Genomic DNA, 21,147 nt, shown 5'->3' with positions numbered 1-21,147 from the left:
CATATCAAGGGCATGAAAGACAAAATCAAACAGACTGATTTATGTCGCATGGTTTTAAAATGGAGCCGAGAGGCCATTAACGAAGTGAGTTTTATGCACATCCTCACCAGCTGAAACATGAACTTTTTTTTTTTTTTTTGCGGTATGTGGGCCTCTCGCTGTTGTGGCCTCTCCCGTTGTGGAGCACACGCTCCGGACGCGCAGGCTCAGCGGCCATGGCTCACAGGCCCAGCTGCCCCACGGCATGTGGGATCTTCCCGAACCGGGGCACGAACCCGTGTCCCCTGCATCGGCAGGCGGACTCTCAACCACTGCGCCACCAGCCTTCCAAGGAAGCCCTGAAACATGAACTTTTGAGCTGGACCAAACTACAAATATGCCAAATATTCCAATAACTCTGCAAGAATACCTGCTACTTGCTCCAGCAATGGACTTTTGCTGAGTGATAGCCTTGGCAACCAATCATGTTCAGTCAAGTCTAGCTTTCTGCCTTGCAACACCAATCAAAATTCTTTGTAAGCAAATTATGTAAACATTCCCTTTTTTGTCTTTAAAAACCTCTGATTTTGACCCTTAGTGGGACACTATTTGGATTGCTACCCAAATCTGTGTGCCCTGAATAACAATTCTTTGATCCCAAATAAATGTTTTTGCTTGATTATTGCCTCTTAACATTTTTAGGCTGACAAGGGTAAGAGAGGAATATTCCAGACAGAAAAAAAAAACAGTGTACGAGGAAGGCGTGAGAAAGAAAGAAAGGAGCTTAGAAAAGAGAACCAGAGAACCAGTGTGGCTAAAACACAGAGCCAGGGGACAGTAACCAGAAGGAATTTGGAGAAGTACACAAGAGCCACATAATTTGAGGCCTCATATGTTAAGGAAGGATTTGGTCTTTTGTATTAATATATTTTAATACTAATTTTACTTTATACTACTAATTTTACTTTATACTATTTCATTGCTTAGGTGACCTTTAAGCAATGAAATGATAAGATTTTCTTGCTTTTTTTCTTTTTAAAAAATTTATTGAAATATAGTTGATTTACAATGTTATGTTAGTTTCAGGTGTACAGAAAAGTGATTCTTTTTTTACATTGTCTTTCATTATAGGTTTTTACAAGATATCGAGTATAGTTTCCTATGTTATACAGTAGGTCCTTGTTGGTTACCTATTTTATATATCATAGTGTGTATATTTTAACCCCAAACTCCTAATTTATCCATCCCCCCTTTCCCCTTTGGAAGCCATAAGTTTGTTTTCTATGTCTCTGCTTCTATTTCTATTTTATGAATAAGTTCATTTTTATCATTTTTTTAGAGTCCACATATAAGTGATATCATATATTTGTCTTTGTCTGGCTTACATCACATAGTATGATAATCTCTAGGTCCATCCATGTTGCTGCAAATGGCATTATTTCATTCTTTTTAATGGCTGAATAGAATTCCATTGTGAGATATATATATATATATATATATATATATATATATATATATAAAATCTCACATTTTCTTTATCCATTCATCTGTCAATAGACACCTAAGTTTCTTCCATGTCTTGGCTATTGTAAATAGTGCTTCTATGAACATTGGAGTGCACGTATCTTTTTGAATTACGGTTTTCTCCAGATATATGCTCAGGAGTGGGATTGCAGGATCATATGGTAGCTCTATGCTTAGTTTCTTAAGGAAACTCCATACTGTTTTCCATAGTGGCTACACCAATTTACATTCCTACCAATAATTTAGGAGGGTTCCTTTTTCTCCACACCCTCTCCAGCATTTATTATTTGTAGACTTTTTGATGTTGGCCATTCTGATTGGTGTGAAGTGATACCTCACTATAGATTTGATTTGCATTTCTCTAATAATTTGTGATGTTGAGCATCTTTTCATGTCCCTTTTGGCCATCTGTGTGTCTCTTTTAAGATGATAACTGTGAGGATTCTGTGGAGAATGAATTACAGTACAACAAAATTAGATGTAGCGAGATAGGTTAAAATGCTATTGCAGTATTATAAGCCATAGGTGATAATGATATTCTTGGGATGAGGTAAATATTTGGATCCAGGGGGGGACCTTGAAGATGGCGGAAGAGTAAGACGCGGAGATCGCCTTCCTCCCCACGGATACACCAGAAATACATCTACACGTGGAACAACTCCTACAGAACACCTACTGAAGGCTGGCAGAAGACCTCAGACCTCCCAAAAGGCAAGAAACTCCCCACGTACCTGGGTAGGGCAAAAGAAAAAAAGAAAAAACAGAGACAAAAGAATAAGGACGGCACCTGCGCCAGTGGGAGGGAGCTGTGAAGGAGGAAAAGTTTCCACACACTAGGAAGCCCCTCCGCGGGCGGAGACTGCGGGAGGCGGAGGGGGGGGGCTTCGGGACCGAGGAGTAGTGCACAGCGACGGGTGCGGAGGGCAAAGCGGGGAGATTCCCGCACAGAGGATCGGTGCCGACCGGCACTCAGCAGCCCGAGAGGCTTGTATGCTCACCCGCCCGGGCGGGCGGGGCTGCGAGCTGAAGCTCGGGTTTCGGTTTTGGACGGAGCGCAGGGAGAGGACTGGGGTTGGCGGCTTGAACATAGCCTGAAGGGGTTAGTGCACCACGACTAGCCGGGAGGGAGTTCGGGGAAAAGCCTGCACCTGCCGAAGAGGCAAGAGACTTTTTCTTCCCTCTTTGTTTCCTGGTGCGCGAGGAGAGGGGTTTAAGAGCGCTGCTTAAAGGAACTCCAGAGACGGGCGCGAGCCGCGGCTAAAAGCGCGAACCCCAGAAACGGGCGCGAGCCGCGGCTAAAAGCGCGAACCCCAGAGACGGGCGCGAGCCGCGGCTAAAAGCGCGGACCCCAGAGACGGGCGGGAGACGCTAGGGCTGCTGCTGCCGCCACCAAGGGGCCTGTGTGCGGGCGCAGGTCACTCTCCACACCCCTCTTCCGCGGAGCCTGTGCAGCCCGCCACTGCCAGGTTCCCGGGAACCAGGGACAACTTCCCCGGGAGAACGCACGGCGGGCCTCAGGCTGGTGCAACGTCACGCCGCCTCTGACGCCGCAGGCCCGCCCCGCACGCAGTGCCCCTCCTTCCCCCCCCTCACCCCCGGCCTGAGTGAGCCTGAGCCCCCGAATTAGCGGCCCCTTTAACCCTTTCCTGTCTGAGCAAATAACAGACGCCCTCCAGCGACCTACACGCAGAGGCAGGGCCAAATCCAAAGCTGAGCTCCTGTGAGCTGTGAGAACAAAGAAGAGAAAGGGAAATCTCCCCCAGCAGCCTCAGAAGCAGCGGATTAAAGCTCCACAATCAACTTGATATACCCTGCATCTGTGGAATACCTGAATAGACAAGGAATGATCCCAAATTGAAGAGGTGGAATTTAGGAGCGAGATCTATGATTTTTTTCCCTTTTCCTCTTTTTGTGAATGTGTACGTGTATGCTTATGTGTGAGATCTTGTCTGTATACTCTTGCTTCCACCATTTGTCCTAGGGCTCTATCCGTCCATGGTTTTTAAAAAAAAGAATTTTTTTTCTCAATAATTTTAATTGTAATAACTTTATTATACTTTACCGTCGTTCCTTCTTTCTTTCTTTCTTTCTTTCCGTCCTTCCCTCCTTTAGACAACGAATCACCCCAAATTGAGGAGGTGGTCTCTGAGAGCAAGATTTATGATTTTTCCCCCTTTACATCTTTTTGTGAAGGTGTATGTGTATGCTTCTGTATAAGATTTTCTCTGTATAGCTTTGCTTCCAACATTTGTCCTAAGGTTCTATCCGTCCCTCTTTTTTTTTTTTTTTTCTAAATATTTTTTAATTCAATAAATATATTATACTTTATTTTATTTTTACTGTATCTTCTTTCTTTCTGTCTTTTTTCCTTCTTTCCCTCCTTCCTTCCTTCCTTCCTTCCTCCCTCCCTCCCTCCTTTCTTTCCTTCTTTGCTTCTTTCTTCCTTCCTTCCTTTCCTCCTTTCCTTCTTTCTTTCCTCATACATCTACTAATTCTCTCTACTTTTTCTCCCTTTTATTCTGAGCCGTGTGGATGAAAGGCTCTTGGTGCTCCAGCCAGGAGTCAGGGCTCTGCCTCTGAGGTAGGAGAGCCAACTTCAGGACACTGGTCAACAAGAGACCTCCCAGCTCCACATAATATTAAACGGTGGAAATCTCCCAGTGACCTCCATCTTAACACCAGCACCCAGCTTCACTCAACGACCAGCAAGCCACAGTGCTAGACAACCTATGCCAAACAACTAGCAAAACAGGAACACAACCCCACCCATTAGCAGAGAGGCTGCCTAAAATCATAATAAGGCCACAGACACCCCAAAACACACCACCAGACGTGAACCTGCCCACTAGAGAGACAAGATCCAGCCTCATCCACCACAACACAGGCACTAGTCCCCTCCACCAGGAAGCCTACACAACCCACTGAAACAACCTTAGCCACTGGAGACAGACATCAAAAACAACGGGAACTACGAACGTGCAGCCTGCAAAAAGGAGACCCCAAACACAGTAAGATAAGCAAAATGAGAAGACAGAAAAACACACAGCAGATGAAGGAGCAAGATAAAAATGCACCAGACCTACCAAATGAAGAGGAAATAGGCAGTCTACCTGAAAAAGAATTCAGAATAATGATAGTAAGGATGATCCGAAATCTTGGAAGTAGAATGGACAAAATGCAAGAAGCAGTTAACAAGGACCTAGAAGAAATAAAGGTGAAACAAGCAATGATGAACAACGCAATAAATGAAATTAAAAGTACTCTAGATGGGATCAATAACAGAATAACTGAGGCAGAAGAACGGATAAGTGACCTGGAAGATAAAATAGTGGAAATAACTACTGCAGAGCAGAATAAAGAAAAAAGAATGAAAAGAACTGAGGACAGTCTCAGAGACCTCTGGGACAACATTAAACGCACCAACATTCGAATTATAGGGGTTCCAGAAGAAGAAGAGAAAAAGAAAGGGACTGAGAAAATATTTGAAGAGATTATAGTTGAAAACTTCCCTAATATGGGAAAGGAAATAGTTAATCAAGTCCAGGAAGCACAGAGAGTCCCATACAGGATAAATACAAGGAGAAATACGCCAAGACACATATTAATCAAACTGTCAAAAATTAAATACAAAGAAAGCATATTAAAAGCAGCAAGGGAAAAACAGCAAATAACACACAAGGGAATCCCCATAAGGTTAACAGCTGATCTCTCAGCAGAAACCCTACAAGCCAGAAGGGAGTGGCAGGACATACTGAAAGTGATGAAGGAGAAAAACCTGCAACCAAGGCTACTTTACCCAGCAAGGATCTCATTCAGATTTGATGGAGAAATTAAAACCTTTACAGACAAGCAAAAGCTGAGAGAGTTTAGCACCACCAAACCAGCTTTACAGCAAATGCTAAAGGAACTTCTCTAGACAAAGAACACAAGAGAAGGAAAAGACCTATAATAACGAACCCAAAACAATATAGAAAATGGGAATAGGAACATACATATCGATAATTACCTTAAATGTAAATGGACTAAATGCTCCCACCAAAAAACACAGATTGGCTGAATGGATACAAAAACAAGACCCTTATATATGCTGTCTACAAGAGACCCACTTCAGACCTAGAGACACATACAGACTGAAAATAAGGGGATGGAAAAAGATATTCCATGCAAATGGAAACCAAAAGAAAGCTGGAGTAGCAATTCTCATATCAGACAAAATAGACTTTAAAATAAGGACTATTACAAGAGACAAAGAAGGACACTACATAATGATCAAGGGATCGATTCAAGAAGAAGATATAACAATTGTAAATATTTATGCACCCAACATAGGAGCACCTCAATACATAAGGCAAATACTAACAGCCATAAAAGGGGAGATTGACAGTAACACATTCATAGTAGGGGACTTTAACACCCCACTTTCACCCATGGACAGATCATCCAAAATGAAAATAAATAAGGAAACACAAGCTTTAAATGATACATTAAACAAGATGGACTTAATTGATATTTATAGGACACTCCATCCAAAAACAACAGAATACACATTTTTCTCAAGTGCTCATGGAACATTCTCCAGGATAGATCATATCTTGGGTCACAAATCAAGCCTTGGTAAATTTAAGAAAATTGAAATTGTATCAAGTATCTTTTCTGACCACAACGCCATGAGACTAGATATCAATTACAGGAAAAGATCTGTAAAAAATACAAACACATGGAAGCTAAACAATACACTACTTAATAATGAAGTGATCACTGAAGAAATCAAAGAGGAAATAAAAAAATACCTAGAAACAAATGACAATGGAGACACAACGACCCAAAACCTATGGGATGCAGCAAAAGCAGTTCTAAGGGGGAAGTTTATAGCAATACAAGCCCACCTTAAGAAGCAGGAAACATCTCGAATAAACAACCTAACCTTGCACCTCAAGCAATTAGAGAAAGAAGAACAAAAAAACCCCAAAGCTAGCAGAAGGAAAGAAATCATAAAAATCAGATCAGAAATAAATGAAAAAGAAATGAAGGAAACGATAGCAAAGATCAATAAAACTAAAAGCTGGTTCTTTGAGAAGATAAACAAAATAGATAAACCACTAGCCAGACTCATCAAGAAAAAAAGGGAGAAGGCTCAAATCAATAGAATTAGAAATGAAAAAGGAGAAGTAACAACTGACACTGCAGAAATAAAAAAAATCATAAGAGATTACTACAAGCAACTCTATGCCAATAAAATGGACAATCTGGAAGAAATGGACAAATTCTTAGAAATGCACAACCTGCCAAGACTGAATCAGGAAGAAATAGAAAATATGAACAGACCAATCACAAGCACTGAAATTGAAACTGTCATTAAAAATCTTCCAACAAACAAAAGCCCAGGACCAGATGGCTTCACAGGTGAATTCTATCAAACGTTTAGAGAAGAGCTAACACCTATCCTTCTCAAACTCTTCCAAAATATAGCAGAGGGAGGAACACTCCCAAATTCCTTCTACGAGGCCACCATCACCTTGATACCAAAACCAGACAAGGATGTCACAAAGAAAGAAAACTACAGGCCAATATCACTGATGAACATAGATGCAAAAATCCTCAACAAAATACTAGCAAACAGAATCCAACAGCACATTAAAAGGATCATACACCATGATCAAGTGGGGTTTATTCCAGGAATGCAAGGATTCTTCAATATACGCAAATCTATCAATGTGATAAACCATATTAACAAATTGAAGGAGAAAAACCATATGATCATCTCAATAGATGCAGAGAAAGCTTTCGACAAAATTCAACACCCATTTATGCTAAAAACCCTGCAGAAAATAGGCATAGAGGGAACTTTCCTCAACATAATAAAGGCCATATATGACAAGCCCACAGCAAACATCATCCTCAATGGTGAAAAACTGAAAGCATTTCCACTAAGATCAGGAACAAGACAAGGTTGCCCACTCTCACCACTCTTATTCAACATAGTTTTGGAAGTTTTAGCCACAGCAATCAGAGAAGAAAAGGAAATAAAAGGAATCCAAATCGGAAAAGAAGAAGTAAAGCTGTCACTGTTTGCAGATGACATGATACTATACATAGAGAATCCTAAAGATGCTACCAGAAAACTACTAGAGCTAATCAATGAATTTGGTAAAGTAGCAGGATACAAAGTTAATGCACAGAAATCTCTGGCATTCCTATATACTAATGATGAAAAATCTGAAAGTGAAATCAAGAAAACACTTCCATTTACCATTGCAACAAAAAGAATAAAATATCTAGGAATAAACCTACCTAAGGAGACGAAAGACCTGTATGCAGAAAATTATAAGACACTGATAAAAGAAATTAAAGATGATACAAATAGATGGAGAGATATACCATGTTCTTGGATGGGAAGAATCAACATTGTGAAAATGACTCTACTACCCAAAGCAATCTACAGATTCAATGCAATCCCTATCAAACTACCACTGGCATTTTTCACAGAACTAGAACAAAAAATTTCACAATTTGTATGGAAACACAAAAGACCCCGAATAGCCAAAGCAATCTTGAGAACGAGAAAAGGAGCTGGAGGAATCAGGCTCCCTGACTTCAGACTATACTACAAAGCTACAGTAATCAAGACAGTATGGTACTGGCACAAAAACAGAAATATAGATCAATGGAACAGGATAGAAAGCCCAGCGATAAACCCACGCACATATGGACACCTTATCTTTGATAAAGGTGGCAGGAATGTACAGTGGAGAAAGGACAGCCTCTTCAATAAATGGTGCTGGGAAAACTGGACAGGTACATGTAAAAGTATGAGATTAGATCACTCCCTAACACCATACACAAAAATAAGCTCAAAATGGATTAAAGACCTAAATGTAAGGCCAGAAACTATCAAACTCTTAGAGGAAAACATAGGCAGAACACTCTATGACATAAATCACAGCAAGATCCTTTCTGACCCACCTCCTAGAGTAATGGAAATAAAAACAAAAATAAACAAATGGGACCTAATGAAACTTCAAAGCTTTTGCACAGCAAAGGAAACCATAATCAAGACCAAAAGACAACCCTCACAATGGGAGAAAATATTTGCAAATGAAGCAACTGACAAAGGATTAATCTCCAAAATTTACAAGCAGCTCATGCAGCTCAATAACAAAAAAACAAACAACCCAATCCAAAAATGGGCAGAAGACCTAAATAGACATTTCTCCAAAGAAGATATACAGAATGCCAACAAACACATGAAAGAATGCTCAACATCATTAATCATTAGAGAAATGCAAATCAAAACTACAATGAGATATCATCTCACACCAGTCAGAATGGCCATCATCAAAAAATCTAGAAACAATAAATGCTGGAGAGGGTGTGGAGAAAAGGGAACACTCTTGCACTGCTGGTGGGAATGTGAATTGGTTCAGCCACTATGGAGAACAGTATGGAGGTTCCTTAAAAAACTACAAATAGAATTACCATATGACCCAGCAATCCCACTACTGGGCATATACCCTGAGAAAACCATAATTCAAAAAGAGTCATGTACCAAAATGTTCATTGCAGCTCTATTTACAATAGCCCGGAGATGGAAACAACCTAAGCGCCCATCATCGGATGAATGGATAAAGAAGATGTGGCACATATATACAATGGAATATTACTCAGCCTTAAAAAGAAATGAAATTGAGCTATTTGTAATGAGATGGATAGACCTAGAGTCTGTCATACAGAGTGAAGTAAGTCAGAAAGAAAAAGACAAATACCGTATGCTAACGCATATATATGGAATTTAAGGGGAAAAAAAATGTCATGAAGAACCTAGGGGTAAGACAGGAATAAAGACGCAGACCTACTGGAGAACGGACTTGAGGATATGGGGAGGGGGAAGGGTGAGCTTTGACAGGGCGAGAGAGAGTCATGGACATATACACACCAACAAACGTAGTAAGGTAGATAGCTAGGGGGAAGCAGCCGCAAGGCACAGGGATATTAGCTCGGTGCTTTGTGACAGCCTGGAGGGGTGGGATAGGGAGAGTGGGAGGGAGGGAGACGCAAGAGGGAAGACATATGGGAACATATGTATATGTATAACTGATTCACTTTATTATAAAGCAGAAACTAACACACAATTGTAAAGCAATTATACCCCAATAAAGATGTTTAAAAAAAAAAAAAAAAAAAAAAAAAAAAAAAAATATTTGGATCCAGGAAATAATTAGTATATAAAATTTATATGGCCTAGTAGTTTAGCAAGTATGTCTGATGAACATGAAGACATGATTGAGGTGACTCAAGTTTGCAGTGGAGAACTATGGTTTATTCATTAAAATGGAAATCCTGCCAGAAAATGTGAGATGCCTTTGGCATATTTCAAGATGAAATGAAGAGTGGAGAGTTACATAGCTGTATATTCCAGAGGAGAGAGCATTTGAATTTTGGGAGATGCTTGCCTAAGAATGATATCTAATATTCTAAAAATGGATCAATTTATCTAGCAACAGAGAATAGAAGGAGAATAGATCCTAAAGCTAAGGTTTGAAGAACTCTAGAGTTCACGATCTGAGACAGAAATATTAGTCAACAAATTATACTAAGAAAGTATGGTCAGGGAATAAAAAAACTAGGAGGATGTGTTGTCAGAGTTATGAAGAAAGAATCTGTTGGAGTTACCAATATTTTCTGATGTGAATGGGAGACCAGGTAAATGTGGGGCCTGATAAATGACCATTAGACTTAATGAATTAGAAGTCATGTATGACCTTGGGGAAAGTCATTTGGTAAAGTTGTTGTGGGAAGGAGAAGACAGACAGGAGTGAGCAGGCTAGGAGGAAATGAAGATGTTGAGTATAGATAAATTGGAGAAATTTAACTATAAAAAGGAAGGAGAAATAGGAAGGTAGTTTCAGATAAAGTGACCAGAGAATATTAGCTTTTTCTGATAAAAGAAATTTGATCACATTGCAATGGTAAAGAGAGGTAATAATTCAAAAGATGTTCATCTAGAGTCTGTCATACAGAGTGAAGTTAAGTCAGAAAGAGAAAAACAAATACTGTATGCTAACACATATATATGGAATCTAAGAAAAAAAAAAGGTCATGAAGAACCTAGGAGTAAGATGGGAATAAAGACACAGACCTACTAGAGCATGGACTTCAGGATATGTGGAGGGGGAAGGGTAAGCTGGGACAAAGTGAGAGTGGCATGGACATATATACACTACCAAACGTAAAATAGATAGCTAGTGGGAAGTAGCCTCATAGCACAGGGAGATCAGCTTGGTGGTTTGTGACCACCTAGAGGGGTGGGATAGGGAGGGTGGGAGGGAGGGAGACGCAACAGGGAAGAGGTATGGGAACATATGTATATGTATAACTGATTCACTTTGTAATAAAGCAGAAACTAACACACCATTGTAAAGCAATTATACTCCAATAAAGATGTTAAAAAAAATAGATGTTCACTCAATAAAACAGTGAGTGCAAAAAATTATAGTATTAAAACCATATGGATGAAGAGGAGGCCCAGAGTCAACGACTATCAAGACCTGGCTTCTTTTATTCTATTATGTAGTAAATGCTCAAAGGATTTATGTTCTTTTCTACTACTTGCAGTCCTAGAGGCCGTAATGTTGGCCCTGCCTACTAAGAAAGTCAAAGGAATTTATAATTGAGGGTCTATGATGGCTTCTCTGGGCCTGTTATGGAGACATCTCAGCATTATCCAGATTTGACCTCCCTCCTTCCTACGAAGCACCAGAATCAAACTTTGTTCAAAAGCTATGGCTCTAAGAGTCTTGTACATTTATATGGTGGCTGAATCCCCCCATTATATTAAAACCGTTTATTTTCAGGCAATGTTTCTTGGATACTTGACACAAATGGCTCTCTCTTCATTTCCCAACTTATCTACTACTTCAACGAATATTCTTGGTGTTATCAGTTGGAGGAGATTTTTCGAAAGGTAGGAATCTCTATGTCTTTTCAATTTATGTCCCAGAAAACTCTGTAGAACTGTTTGCAAAGCTTTTCTGTGAATCCTGAAGCTCTTAAGTCATCTTGATGCTCCTTCCTGTACTCCAAGTTTATTTAAAGAGGAAGTTTTTGGAAGCACACTATGTAGAACCAGAGTGAGTTTTTCTGATTCTGATAGGCTTGCTTATTTAATGAGTGCTTTTGAGAGTACTATTTCATTTGTGTAGGTACTATATCCAAGGAAAAGCTAAAAAGTTCTTCTGTTTATATTGTACTATCTGACCACAGCCTTAATACAAACTGTATACTATATACTCACTTCTGAGAAGAAGTCAGAATTCCCTTTTAAATTTTTTAAAAAAGATTTCTTTACTATTTTAGGTTCAACATACATTTGAGACCCCAAATGTACTGACCCAGATGCCCACGATTGAAAGACTATCCATGACACAATATTTCTACCTCTTCCCTGGGAATTAAAATCATGCAAAGCATCCAGGTAAATGTATCCAAGAAGTGGATTTGGGTGCTCCCTGCTCAGAGTCTATACAAAAAGTCTGTACAGAATGGAGAACAATGACAGAGTGCTGCAGCACCGTAGTCACTGAGGCTCGTCTTATCTGCCTTTTCTTACTGGCTGCTGGTGAAACTGTAGTTTTATTTGACTTTGGCCATTGTATAATGACTGCACATGAAATGATAAGTCCAATGGTAGCTTGCTAGAAAACATTTCAGTCCTCATTTCTCTCAAGGATCTACTCAGTGAATATAAAATATTTAGTTTTTATGCATGCACAAAACCAAATAATAGGACATGCTATGTAGAGCAGGTGTTTAGCTTCCTGACTTCTGAGAAGTCAGTTTTGCTGAGTCACATCCCTTCTCTGTTTGTGATGAGGGCTGCCTGGACCACAGTGTCAACTGTTATTGCTTGATCTATGCTGAGGCAATGAGCTTCTAGCGTAGATCTTCCCATTTGGGGATGACGGGTCCATAGCCCTTTCGTGAAGATAAATCTCACAGGAGAGATGAGTTCTATTTATATCTTATCTCTAGAAGCCCAATTACTCATGTTCTCTTCTCTTTATTTTTTCCAGGAAAATTAAGGCATTATGGTTCCTATGAATCTACTATTTTAAAAGGTCAACTTAATTAAGAATATTTTTATATAAACTTCCCAACTGCCCATCCTCCAAAAATAACAGGGTAAAATCACTCCTATACTACTGCTGTATTAATGCTTCATAAATTCTTTTAAAATTATTCTTGCTTTCTCATTTTACCATAAATATGTCATGCTCATTACAAAACAAATTTTAAGTATAGAAAAACAAAAATTTTAATGAAGAAATAATACTTGTTAACCTTTTTGGTATTTCTAGATGCAAGTCTAAATACTTCTACATTTTTTTGTTGCCAAGATTTGTTATATGCATACAAGAAATAATGCTGATAATGATCGGCGGAGAAATGAAGATACATGCCTCTTTTTAATACTGTTACTAATTTAATAGATAAAAATAGTCAATTTCGGGGGACCTTGAAGATGGCGGAAGAGTAAGACGTGGAGATCACTTTCCTCCCCACAGATACACCAGAAATACATCTACATGTGGAACAGCTCCTACAGAACACCTACTGAAGGCTGGCAGAAGACCTCAGACCTCCCAAAAGGCAAGAAACTCCCCACGTACCTGGGTAGGGCAAAACAAAAAAAGAAAAAACAGAGACAAAAGAATAGGGATGGCACCTGCACCAGTAGGAGGGAGCTGTGAAGGAGGAAAAGTTTCCACACACTAGGAAGTCCCTTCACGGACCGAGACTGCGGGAGGCGGAGGGGGGAGCTTCGGAGCCCCGGAAAAGTGCACAGCAACGGGTGCGGAGGGCAAAGCGGGGAGATTCCTGCACAGAGGATCGGTGCAGACCGGCACTCACCAGCCCGAGAGGCTTGTCTGCTCACCCGCCGGGGCGGGCGGGGCTGCGTGCTGAGGCTCGGGTTTCGGTTTCGGACGGAGCGCAGGGAGAGGACTAGGGTTGGCGTCTTGAACATAGCCTGAAGGGGTTAGTGCACCACGGCTAGCCGGGAGGGAGTCCGGGGAAAAGTCTGCAGCTGCCGAAGAGGCAAGAGACTTTCTTCCCTCTTTGTTTCCTGGTGCGCGAGGAGAGGGGTTTAAGAGCGCTGCTTAAAGGAACTCCAGAGACGGGCACGAGCCGCGGCTAAAAGCGCCAACCCCAGAGATGGGTGCGAGCCGCGGCTAAAAGCGCGGACCCCAGAGACGGGCGGGAGACGCTAAGGCTGCTGCTGCCACCACCAAGGGGCCTGTGTGCGAGCACAGGTCACTCTCCACACCCCTCTTCCGCGGAGCCTGTGCAGCCCGCCACTGCCAGGTTCCCGGGATCCAAGGACAACTTCCCCAGGAGAACGCACGGCGGGCCTCAGGCTGGTGCAACGTCACACCGGCCTCTGCCGCCGCAGGCCCGCCCCGCCCGCAGTGCCCCTCCCTGCCCCCTGGCCGGAGTGCGCGAGAGCCCCAGAATCAGCGGCTCCTTTAACCCCGTCCTGTCTGAGCAAAAATCAGACGCCCTCCAGCGACCTACACGCAGAGGCAGGGCCAAATCCAAAGCTGAGCCCCTGTGAGCTGTGAGAACAAAGAAGAGAAAGGGAAATCTCTCCCAGCAGCCTCAGAAGCAGCGGATTAAAGCTCCACAATCAACTTCATGTACCCTGCATCTGTGGAATACCTGAATAGACAAGGAATGATCCCAAATTGAGGAGGTGGACTTTAGGAGCAAGATCTATGATTTTTTTCCCCTTTTCCTCTTTTTGTGAATGTGTATGTGTATGCTTCTGTGTGAGATCTTGTCTGTATAGTCTTGCTTCCACCATTTGTCCTAGGGCTCTATCCGTCCATGGTTTTTAAAAAAAATTTTTTTCTTAATAATTAATTTTAATAACTTTATTATACTTTACCTTCTTTCTTTCTTTCCTTCTTTCTTTCTTTCTTTCTTTCTTTCTTTCTTTCTTTCTTTCTTTCTTTCTTTCTTTCTTTCTTTCTTTCCTTCTTTCTTTCCTTCCTTCCTTCCCTCCTTTAGACAACGAATCATCCCAAATTGAGGAAGTGGTCTCTGAGAGCAAGATTTATGATTTTTTCACCTTTACCTCTTTCTGTGAGGGTGTATGTATATGCTTCTGTGTAAGATTTTGTCTGTATAGCTTTGCTTCCAACATTTGTCCTAAGGTTCTATCCATCCCTTTTTTTTTTCTTTTTTCTAAATAAGTATTTTTTAATTCAATAACTTTATTATACTTTATTTTATTTTACTGTATCTTCTTTCTTTGTCGTTTTTCCTTCTTTCCCTCCTTCCTTCCTTCCTCCCTCCCTCCCTCCCTCCCACCCTCCTTTCTTTTCTTCTTGCCTTCTTTCCTTCTTTGCTTCTTTCTTTCTTTCTTTCTTCCTTCCTTCCTTCCCTCCTTTCTTTCTTTCTTTCTTCATACTTCTACTATTTCTCTCTACTTTTTCTCCCTTTTATTCTGAGCTGTGTGGATGAAAGGCTCTTGATGCTCCAGCCAGGAGTCAGGGCTCTGCCTCTGAGGTAGGAGAGCCAACTTCAGGACACCGGTAAACAAGAGACCTCCCAGCGCCACATAATATTAAACGGCGGAAATCTCCCAGAGACCTCCATCTTAACACCAGCACCCAGCTTCACTCAACGACCAGCAAGCCACAGTGCTGGACAACCTATGCCAAACAACTAGCAAAACAGGAACACAACACCACCCATTAGCAGAGAGGCTGCCTAAAATCATAATAAGGCCACAAACAACCCAAAACACACCACCAGACGTGAACCTGCCCACTAGAGGGACAAGATCAAGCCTCATCCACCACAACACAGGCACTAGTACGCTCCACCAGGAAGCCTACACAACCCACTGAACCAACCTTAGCCACTGGAGACAGACATCAAAAACAGCGGGAACTACGAACCTGCAACCTGCAAAAAGGAGACCCCAAACACAGTAAGATAAGCAAAATGAGAAGACAGAAAAACACACAGCAGATGAAGGAGCAAGATAAAAATGCACCAGACCTAACAAATGAAGAGGAAATAGGCAGTCTACCTGAAAAAGAATTCAGAATAATGATAGTAAGGATGATCCGAAATCTTGGAAATAGAATGGACAAAATGCAAGAAACAGTTAACAAGGACCTAGAAGAAATAAAGATGAAACAAGCAATGATGAAAAACACAATAAATGAAATTAAAAGTACTTTAGATGGAATCAATAGCAGAATAACTGAGACAGAAGAATGGATAAGTGACCTGGAAGATAAAATAGTGGAAATAACTACTGCAGAGCAGAATAAAGAAAAAAGAATGAAAAGAACTGAGGACAGTCTCAGAGACCTCTGGGACAACATTAAACGCACCAACATTCGAATTACAGGGGTTCCAGAAGAAGAAGAGAAAAAGAAAGGGACTGAGAAAATATTTGAAGAGATTATAGTTGAAAACTTCCCTAATATGGGAAAGGAAAGAGTTAATCAAGTCCAGGAAGCACAGAGAGTCCCATACAGGATAAATCCAAGGAGAAATATGCCACAACACATATTAATCAAATTGTCAAAAATTAAATATAAAGCATATTAAAAGCAGCAAGGGAAAAACAACAAGTAACACACAAGGGAATCCCCATAAGGTTAACAGCTGATCTCTCAGCAGAAACCCTACAAGCCAGAAGGGAGTGGCAGGACATACTGAAAGTGATGAAGGAGAAAAACCTGCAACCAAGACTACTCTACCCAGCAAGGATCTCATTCAGATTTGATGGAGAAATTAAAACCTTAACAGACAAGCAAAAGCTGAGAGAGTTCAGCACCACCAAACCAGCTTTACAACAAATGCTAAAGAAACTTCTCTAGACAAGAAACACAAGAGAAGGAAAAGACCTATAATAACGAACCCAAAACAATTTAGAAAATGGGAATAGGAACATACATATCGATAATTACCTTAAATGTAAATGGACTAAATGCTCCCACCAAAAGACACAGATTGGCTGAATGGATACAAAAACAAGACCCTTATATATGCTGTCTACAAGAGACCCACTTCAGACCTAGAGACACATACAGACTGAAAGTAAGGGGATGGAAAAAGATATTCCATGCAAATGGAAACCAAAAGAAAGCTGGAGTAGCAATTCTCATAACAGACAAAATAGACTTTAAAATAAGGACCATTAGAAGAGACAAAGAAGGACACTACATAATGATCAAGGGATCGATCCAAGAAGATATAACAATTGTAAATATTTATGCACCCAACATAGGAGCACCTCAATACATAAGGCAAATACTAACAGCCATAAAAGGGGAAATCGACAGTAACACATTCATAGTAGGGGACTTTAACACCCCACTTTCACCAATGGACAGATCATCCAAAATGAAAATAAATAAGGAAAAACAAGTTTTAAATGATACATTAAACAAGATGGACTTAATTGATATTTATAGGACACTCCATCCAAAAACAACAGAATACACATTTTTCTCAAGTGCTCATGGAACATTCTCCAGGATACATCATATCTTGGGTCACAAATCAAGCCTTGGTAAATTTAAGAAATTTGAAATTGTATCAAGTATCTTTTCCGACCACAACGCCATGAGACAAGATATCAATTACAGGAAAAGATCTGTAAAAAATACAAACACATGGAGGCTAAACAATACACTACTTAATAATGAAGTGATCACTGAAGAAATCAAAGAGGAAATAAAAAAATACCTAGAAACAAATGACAATGGAGACACAACGACCCAAAACCTACAGTATGCAGCAAAAGCAGTTCTAAGGGGGAAGTTTATAGCAATACAAGCCCACCTTAAGAAGCAGGAAACATCTCGAATAAACAACATAACCTTGCACCTCAAGCAATTAGAGAAAGAAGAACAAAAAAACCCCAAAGCTAGCAGAAGGAAAGAAATCATAAAAATCAGATCAGAAATAAATGAAAAAGAAATGAAGGAAACAATAGCAAAGATCAATAAAACTAAAAGGTGGTTCTTTGAGAAGATAAATAAAATAGATAAACTACTAGCCAGACTCATCAAGAAAAAAAGGGAGAAGATTCAAATCAAGAGAATTAGAAATGAAAAAGGAGAAGTAACAACTGACACTGCAGAAATAAAAAAGATCATGAGAGATTACTACAAGCAAATCTATGCCCAAAAAATGGACAATCTGGAAGAAATGGACAAATTCTTAGAAATGCACAACCTGCCAATACTGAATCAGGAAGAAATAGAAAATATGAAAAGAACAATCACAAGCACTGAAATTGAAACTGTGATTAAAAATCTTCCAACAAACAAAAGCCCAGGACCAGATGGCTTCACAGGCGAATTCTATCAAACATTTAGAGAAAAGCTAACACCTATCCTTCTCGAACTCTTCCAAAATATAGCAGAGGGAGGAACACTCCCAAATTCCTTCTACAAGGCCACCATCACCTTGATAACAAAACCAGACAAGGATGTCACAAAGAAAGAAAACTACAGGCCAATATCACTGATGAACATAGATGCAAAAATCCTCAACAAAATACTAGCAAACAGAATCCAACAGCACATTAAAAGGATCATACACCATGACCAAGTGGGGTTTATTCCAGGAATGCAAGGATTCTTCAATATACGCAAATCTATCAATGTGATAAACCATATTAACAAACTGAAGGAGAAAAACCATATGATCATCTCAATACATGCAGAGAAAACTTTTGACAAAATTCAACACCCATTTATGATAAAAACCCTGCAGAAAGTAGGCATAGAGGGAACTTTCCTCAGCATAATAAAGGCCATATATGACAAGCCCACAGCCAACATCATCCTCAATGGTGAAAAACTGAAAGCATTTCCACTAAGATCAGGAACAAGAGAAGGTTGCCGACTCTCACCACTGTTATTCAACATAGTTTTGGAAGTTTTAGCCACAGCAATCAGAGAAGAAAAGGAAATAAAAGGAATCCAAATCAGAAAAGGAGAAGTAAAGCTGTCTCTGTTTGCAGATGACATGATACTATACATAGAGAATCCTAAAGGTGCTACCAGAAAACTGCTAGAGCTAATCAATGAATTTGGTAAAGTAGCAGGATACAAAATTAATGCACAGAAATCTCTGGCATTCCTATATACTAATGATGAAAAATCTGAAATTGAAATCAAGAAAGTACTCCCATTCACCATTGCAACAAAAAAATAAAATATCTAGGAATAAACCTACCTAAGGAGACAAAACAACTGTATGCAGAAAATTATAAGACACTGATGAAAGAAATTAAAGATGATACAAATAGATGGAGAGATATACCATGTTCTTGGACTGGAAGAATCAACATTGTGAAAATGACTCTACTACCCAAAGCAATCTATAGATTCAATGCAATCCCTATCAAACTACCACTGTCATTTTTCACAGAACTAGAAGAAAAAATTTTGCAATTTGTATGGAAACACCAAAGACCCCGAATAGCCAAAGCAATCTTGAGAACGAAAAAAGGAGCTGGAGGAATCAGGCTCCCTGACTTCAGACTATACTACAAAGCTACAGTAATCAAGACAGTATGGTACTGGCACAAAAACAGAAAGATAGATCAATGGAACAGGATAGAAAGCCCAGAGATAAACCCACGCACATATGGACACCTTATCTTTGATAATGGAGGCAGGAATATACAGTGGAGAAAGGACAGCCTCTTCAATAAGTGGTGCTGGGAAAACTGGACAGGTACATGTAAAAGTATGAGATTAGATCACTCCCTAACACCATACACAAAAATAAGCTCAAAATGGATTAAAGACCTAAATATAAGGCCAGAAACTATCAAACTCTTAGAGGAAAACATAGGCAGAACACTCCGTGACATAAATCACAGCAAGATCCTTTCTCACCCACCTCCTAGAGTAATGGAAATAAAAACAGAAATAAACAAATGGGACCTAATGAAACTTCAAAGCTTTTGCACAGCAAAGGAAACCATGAACAAGACCAAAAGACAACCCTCAGAATGGGAGAAAATATTTGCAAATGAAGCAACTGACAAAGGATTAATCTCCAAAATTTACAAGCAACTCATGCAGCTCAGTAACAAAAAAACAAACAACCCAATCCAAAAATGGACAGAAGACCTAAATAGACATTTCTCCAAAGAAGATATACAGACTGCCAACAAACATATGAAAGAATGCTCAACATCTTTAATCATTAGAGAAATGCAAATCAAAACTACAATGAGATATCATCTCACACCCGTCAGAATGGCCATCATCAAAAAGTCTGGAAACAAATGCTGGAGAGGTTGTGGAGAATAGGGAACACTCTTGCACTGCTGGTGGGAATGTGAATTGGTTCAGTCACTATGGAGAACAGTATGGAGGCTCCTTAAAAAACTTCAAATAGAACTACCATATGACCCAGCAATCCCACTACTGGGCATATACCCTGAGAAAACCAAAATTCAAAAAGAGTCATGTACCAAAATGTTCATTGCAGCTCTATTTACAATAGCCTGTAGATGGAAACAACCTAAGTGCCCATCATTGAATGAATGGATAAAGAAGATGTGGCACATATATACAATGGAATATTACTCAGCCATAAAAAGAAACGAAATTGAGCTATTTGTAATGAGGTGGATAGACCTAGAGTCGGTCATACAGAGTGAAGTAAGTCAGAAAGAAAAAGACAAATACCATATGCTAACACATATATATGGAATTTAAGAAGAAAAAAAATGCCATGAAGAACCTAGGGGTAAGACAGGAATAAAGACACAGACCTACTGGAGAAAGGACTTGAGGATATGGGGGGGGAAGGGTGAGCTCTGACAGGGCGAGAGAGAGTCATGGACATATACACACTAACAAACATAAGGTAGATAGCTAGTGTGAAGCAGCCGCATGGCACAGGGATATCGGCTCGGTGCTTTGTGACCACCTGGACGGGTGGGGTAGGGAGGGTGGGAGGGAGGGAGAGGCAGGAGGGAAGAGATATGGGAACATATGTATATGTATAACTGATTCACTTTGTTATAAAGCAGAAACTAACACACCATTGTAAAGCAATTATACCCCAATAAAGATGTTTAAAAAAAAATAGTCAATTTCATTGGAACATATTTTTAATGTCTTTATTAGCTAGATCTTAATATGAATTATTAATTCATATTATTTTCCTATTTTGTTTCAAGTTTTTTGTGTTTTTCCTATCAACTTGTGCAAATACTCCCTGTATTAGAAGGAAGGATTAGACCATGTTCTTATGTTATTAGATCATTGTCATATGTTAGCAAGTATTTCTTCGTTTGATATTGTATTTTGTGTATGATATTATGTGACATGTAGAACATTGACATTTTCAGTAATGACATCCACTTATATTTTTTCTGCATTTACTTCTACCTTTTAAATTAAATATTGCACTACTTCATCCATAATTTTTTTAATTGCTTTTAAGATGTTTTTATCTTTCTCTAAATTATATATGTTGTTTCCTATGAATTGTGGGATACTATTATTAAGGATATTATTGATATTTTTTCCAACGAATTACAAATTGTGAAAGAAATACTTGTTGATTCATGCTTCATTTTCTTACTAA

The 21,147-nt window shown here is 39.8% G+C and overlaps 1 protein-coding gene across 1 annotated transcript in view; it reads left to right on the top strand.

Moving 5' to 3' along the window:
- LOC111167556 (caspase-12-like) overlaps positions 1-12,825 on the top strand; it is a 35,573-nt gene extending 22,748 nt beyond the window's left edge. The window contains 3 exon segments of the mRNA XM_089915478.1: positions 11,355-11,464; positions 11,857-11,974; positions 12,573-12,825. Of these exon segments, the coding sequence (XP_089771604.1) occupies positions 11,355-11,464; positions 11,857-11,955 (209 nt within the window). The 3' untranslated portion in view covers positions 11,956-11,974; positions 12,573-12,825.
- The last annotated feature ends 8,322 nt before the right edge of the window (positions 12,826-21,147 follow it).

This window comes from Delphinapterus leucas, chromosome 7 (genome assembly GCF_059928025.1).
Source record: "Delphinapterus leucas isolate spDelLeu-1000000601 "Yukka" chromosome 7, BTC_Dleu_Yukka2, whole genome shotgun sequence".
Classification (NCBI taxonomy): Eukaryota; Metazoa; Chordata; class Mammalia; order Artiodactyla; family Monodontidae; genus Delphinapterus; species Delphinapterus leucas.
The sequence above is the reverse complement of the archived record's forward strand: the minus strand, read 5'-3'. Positions and strand labels throughout refer to the sequence as shown.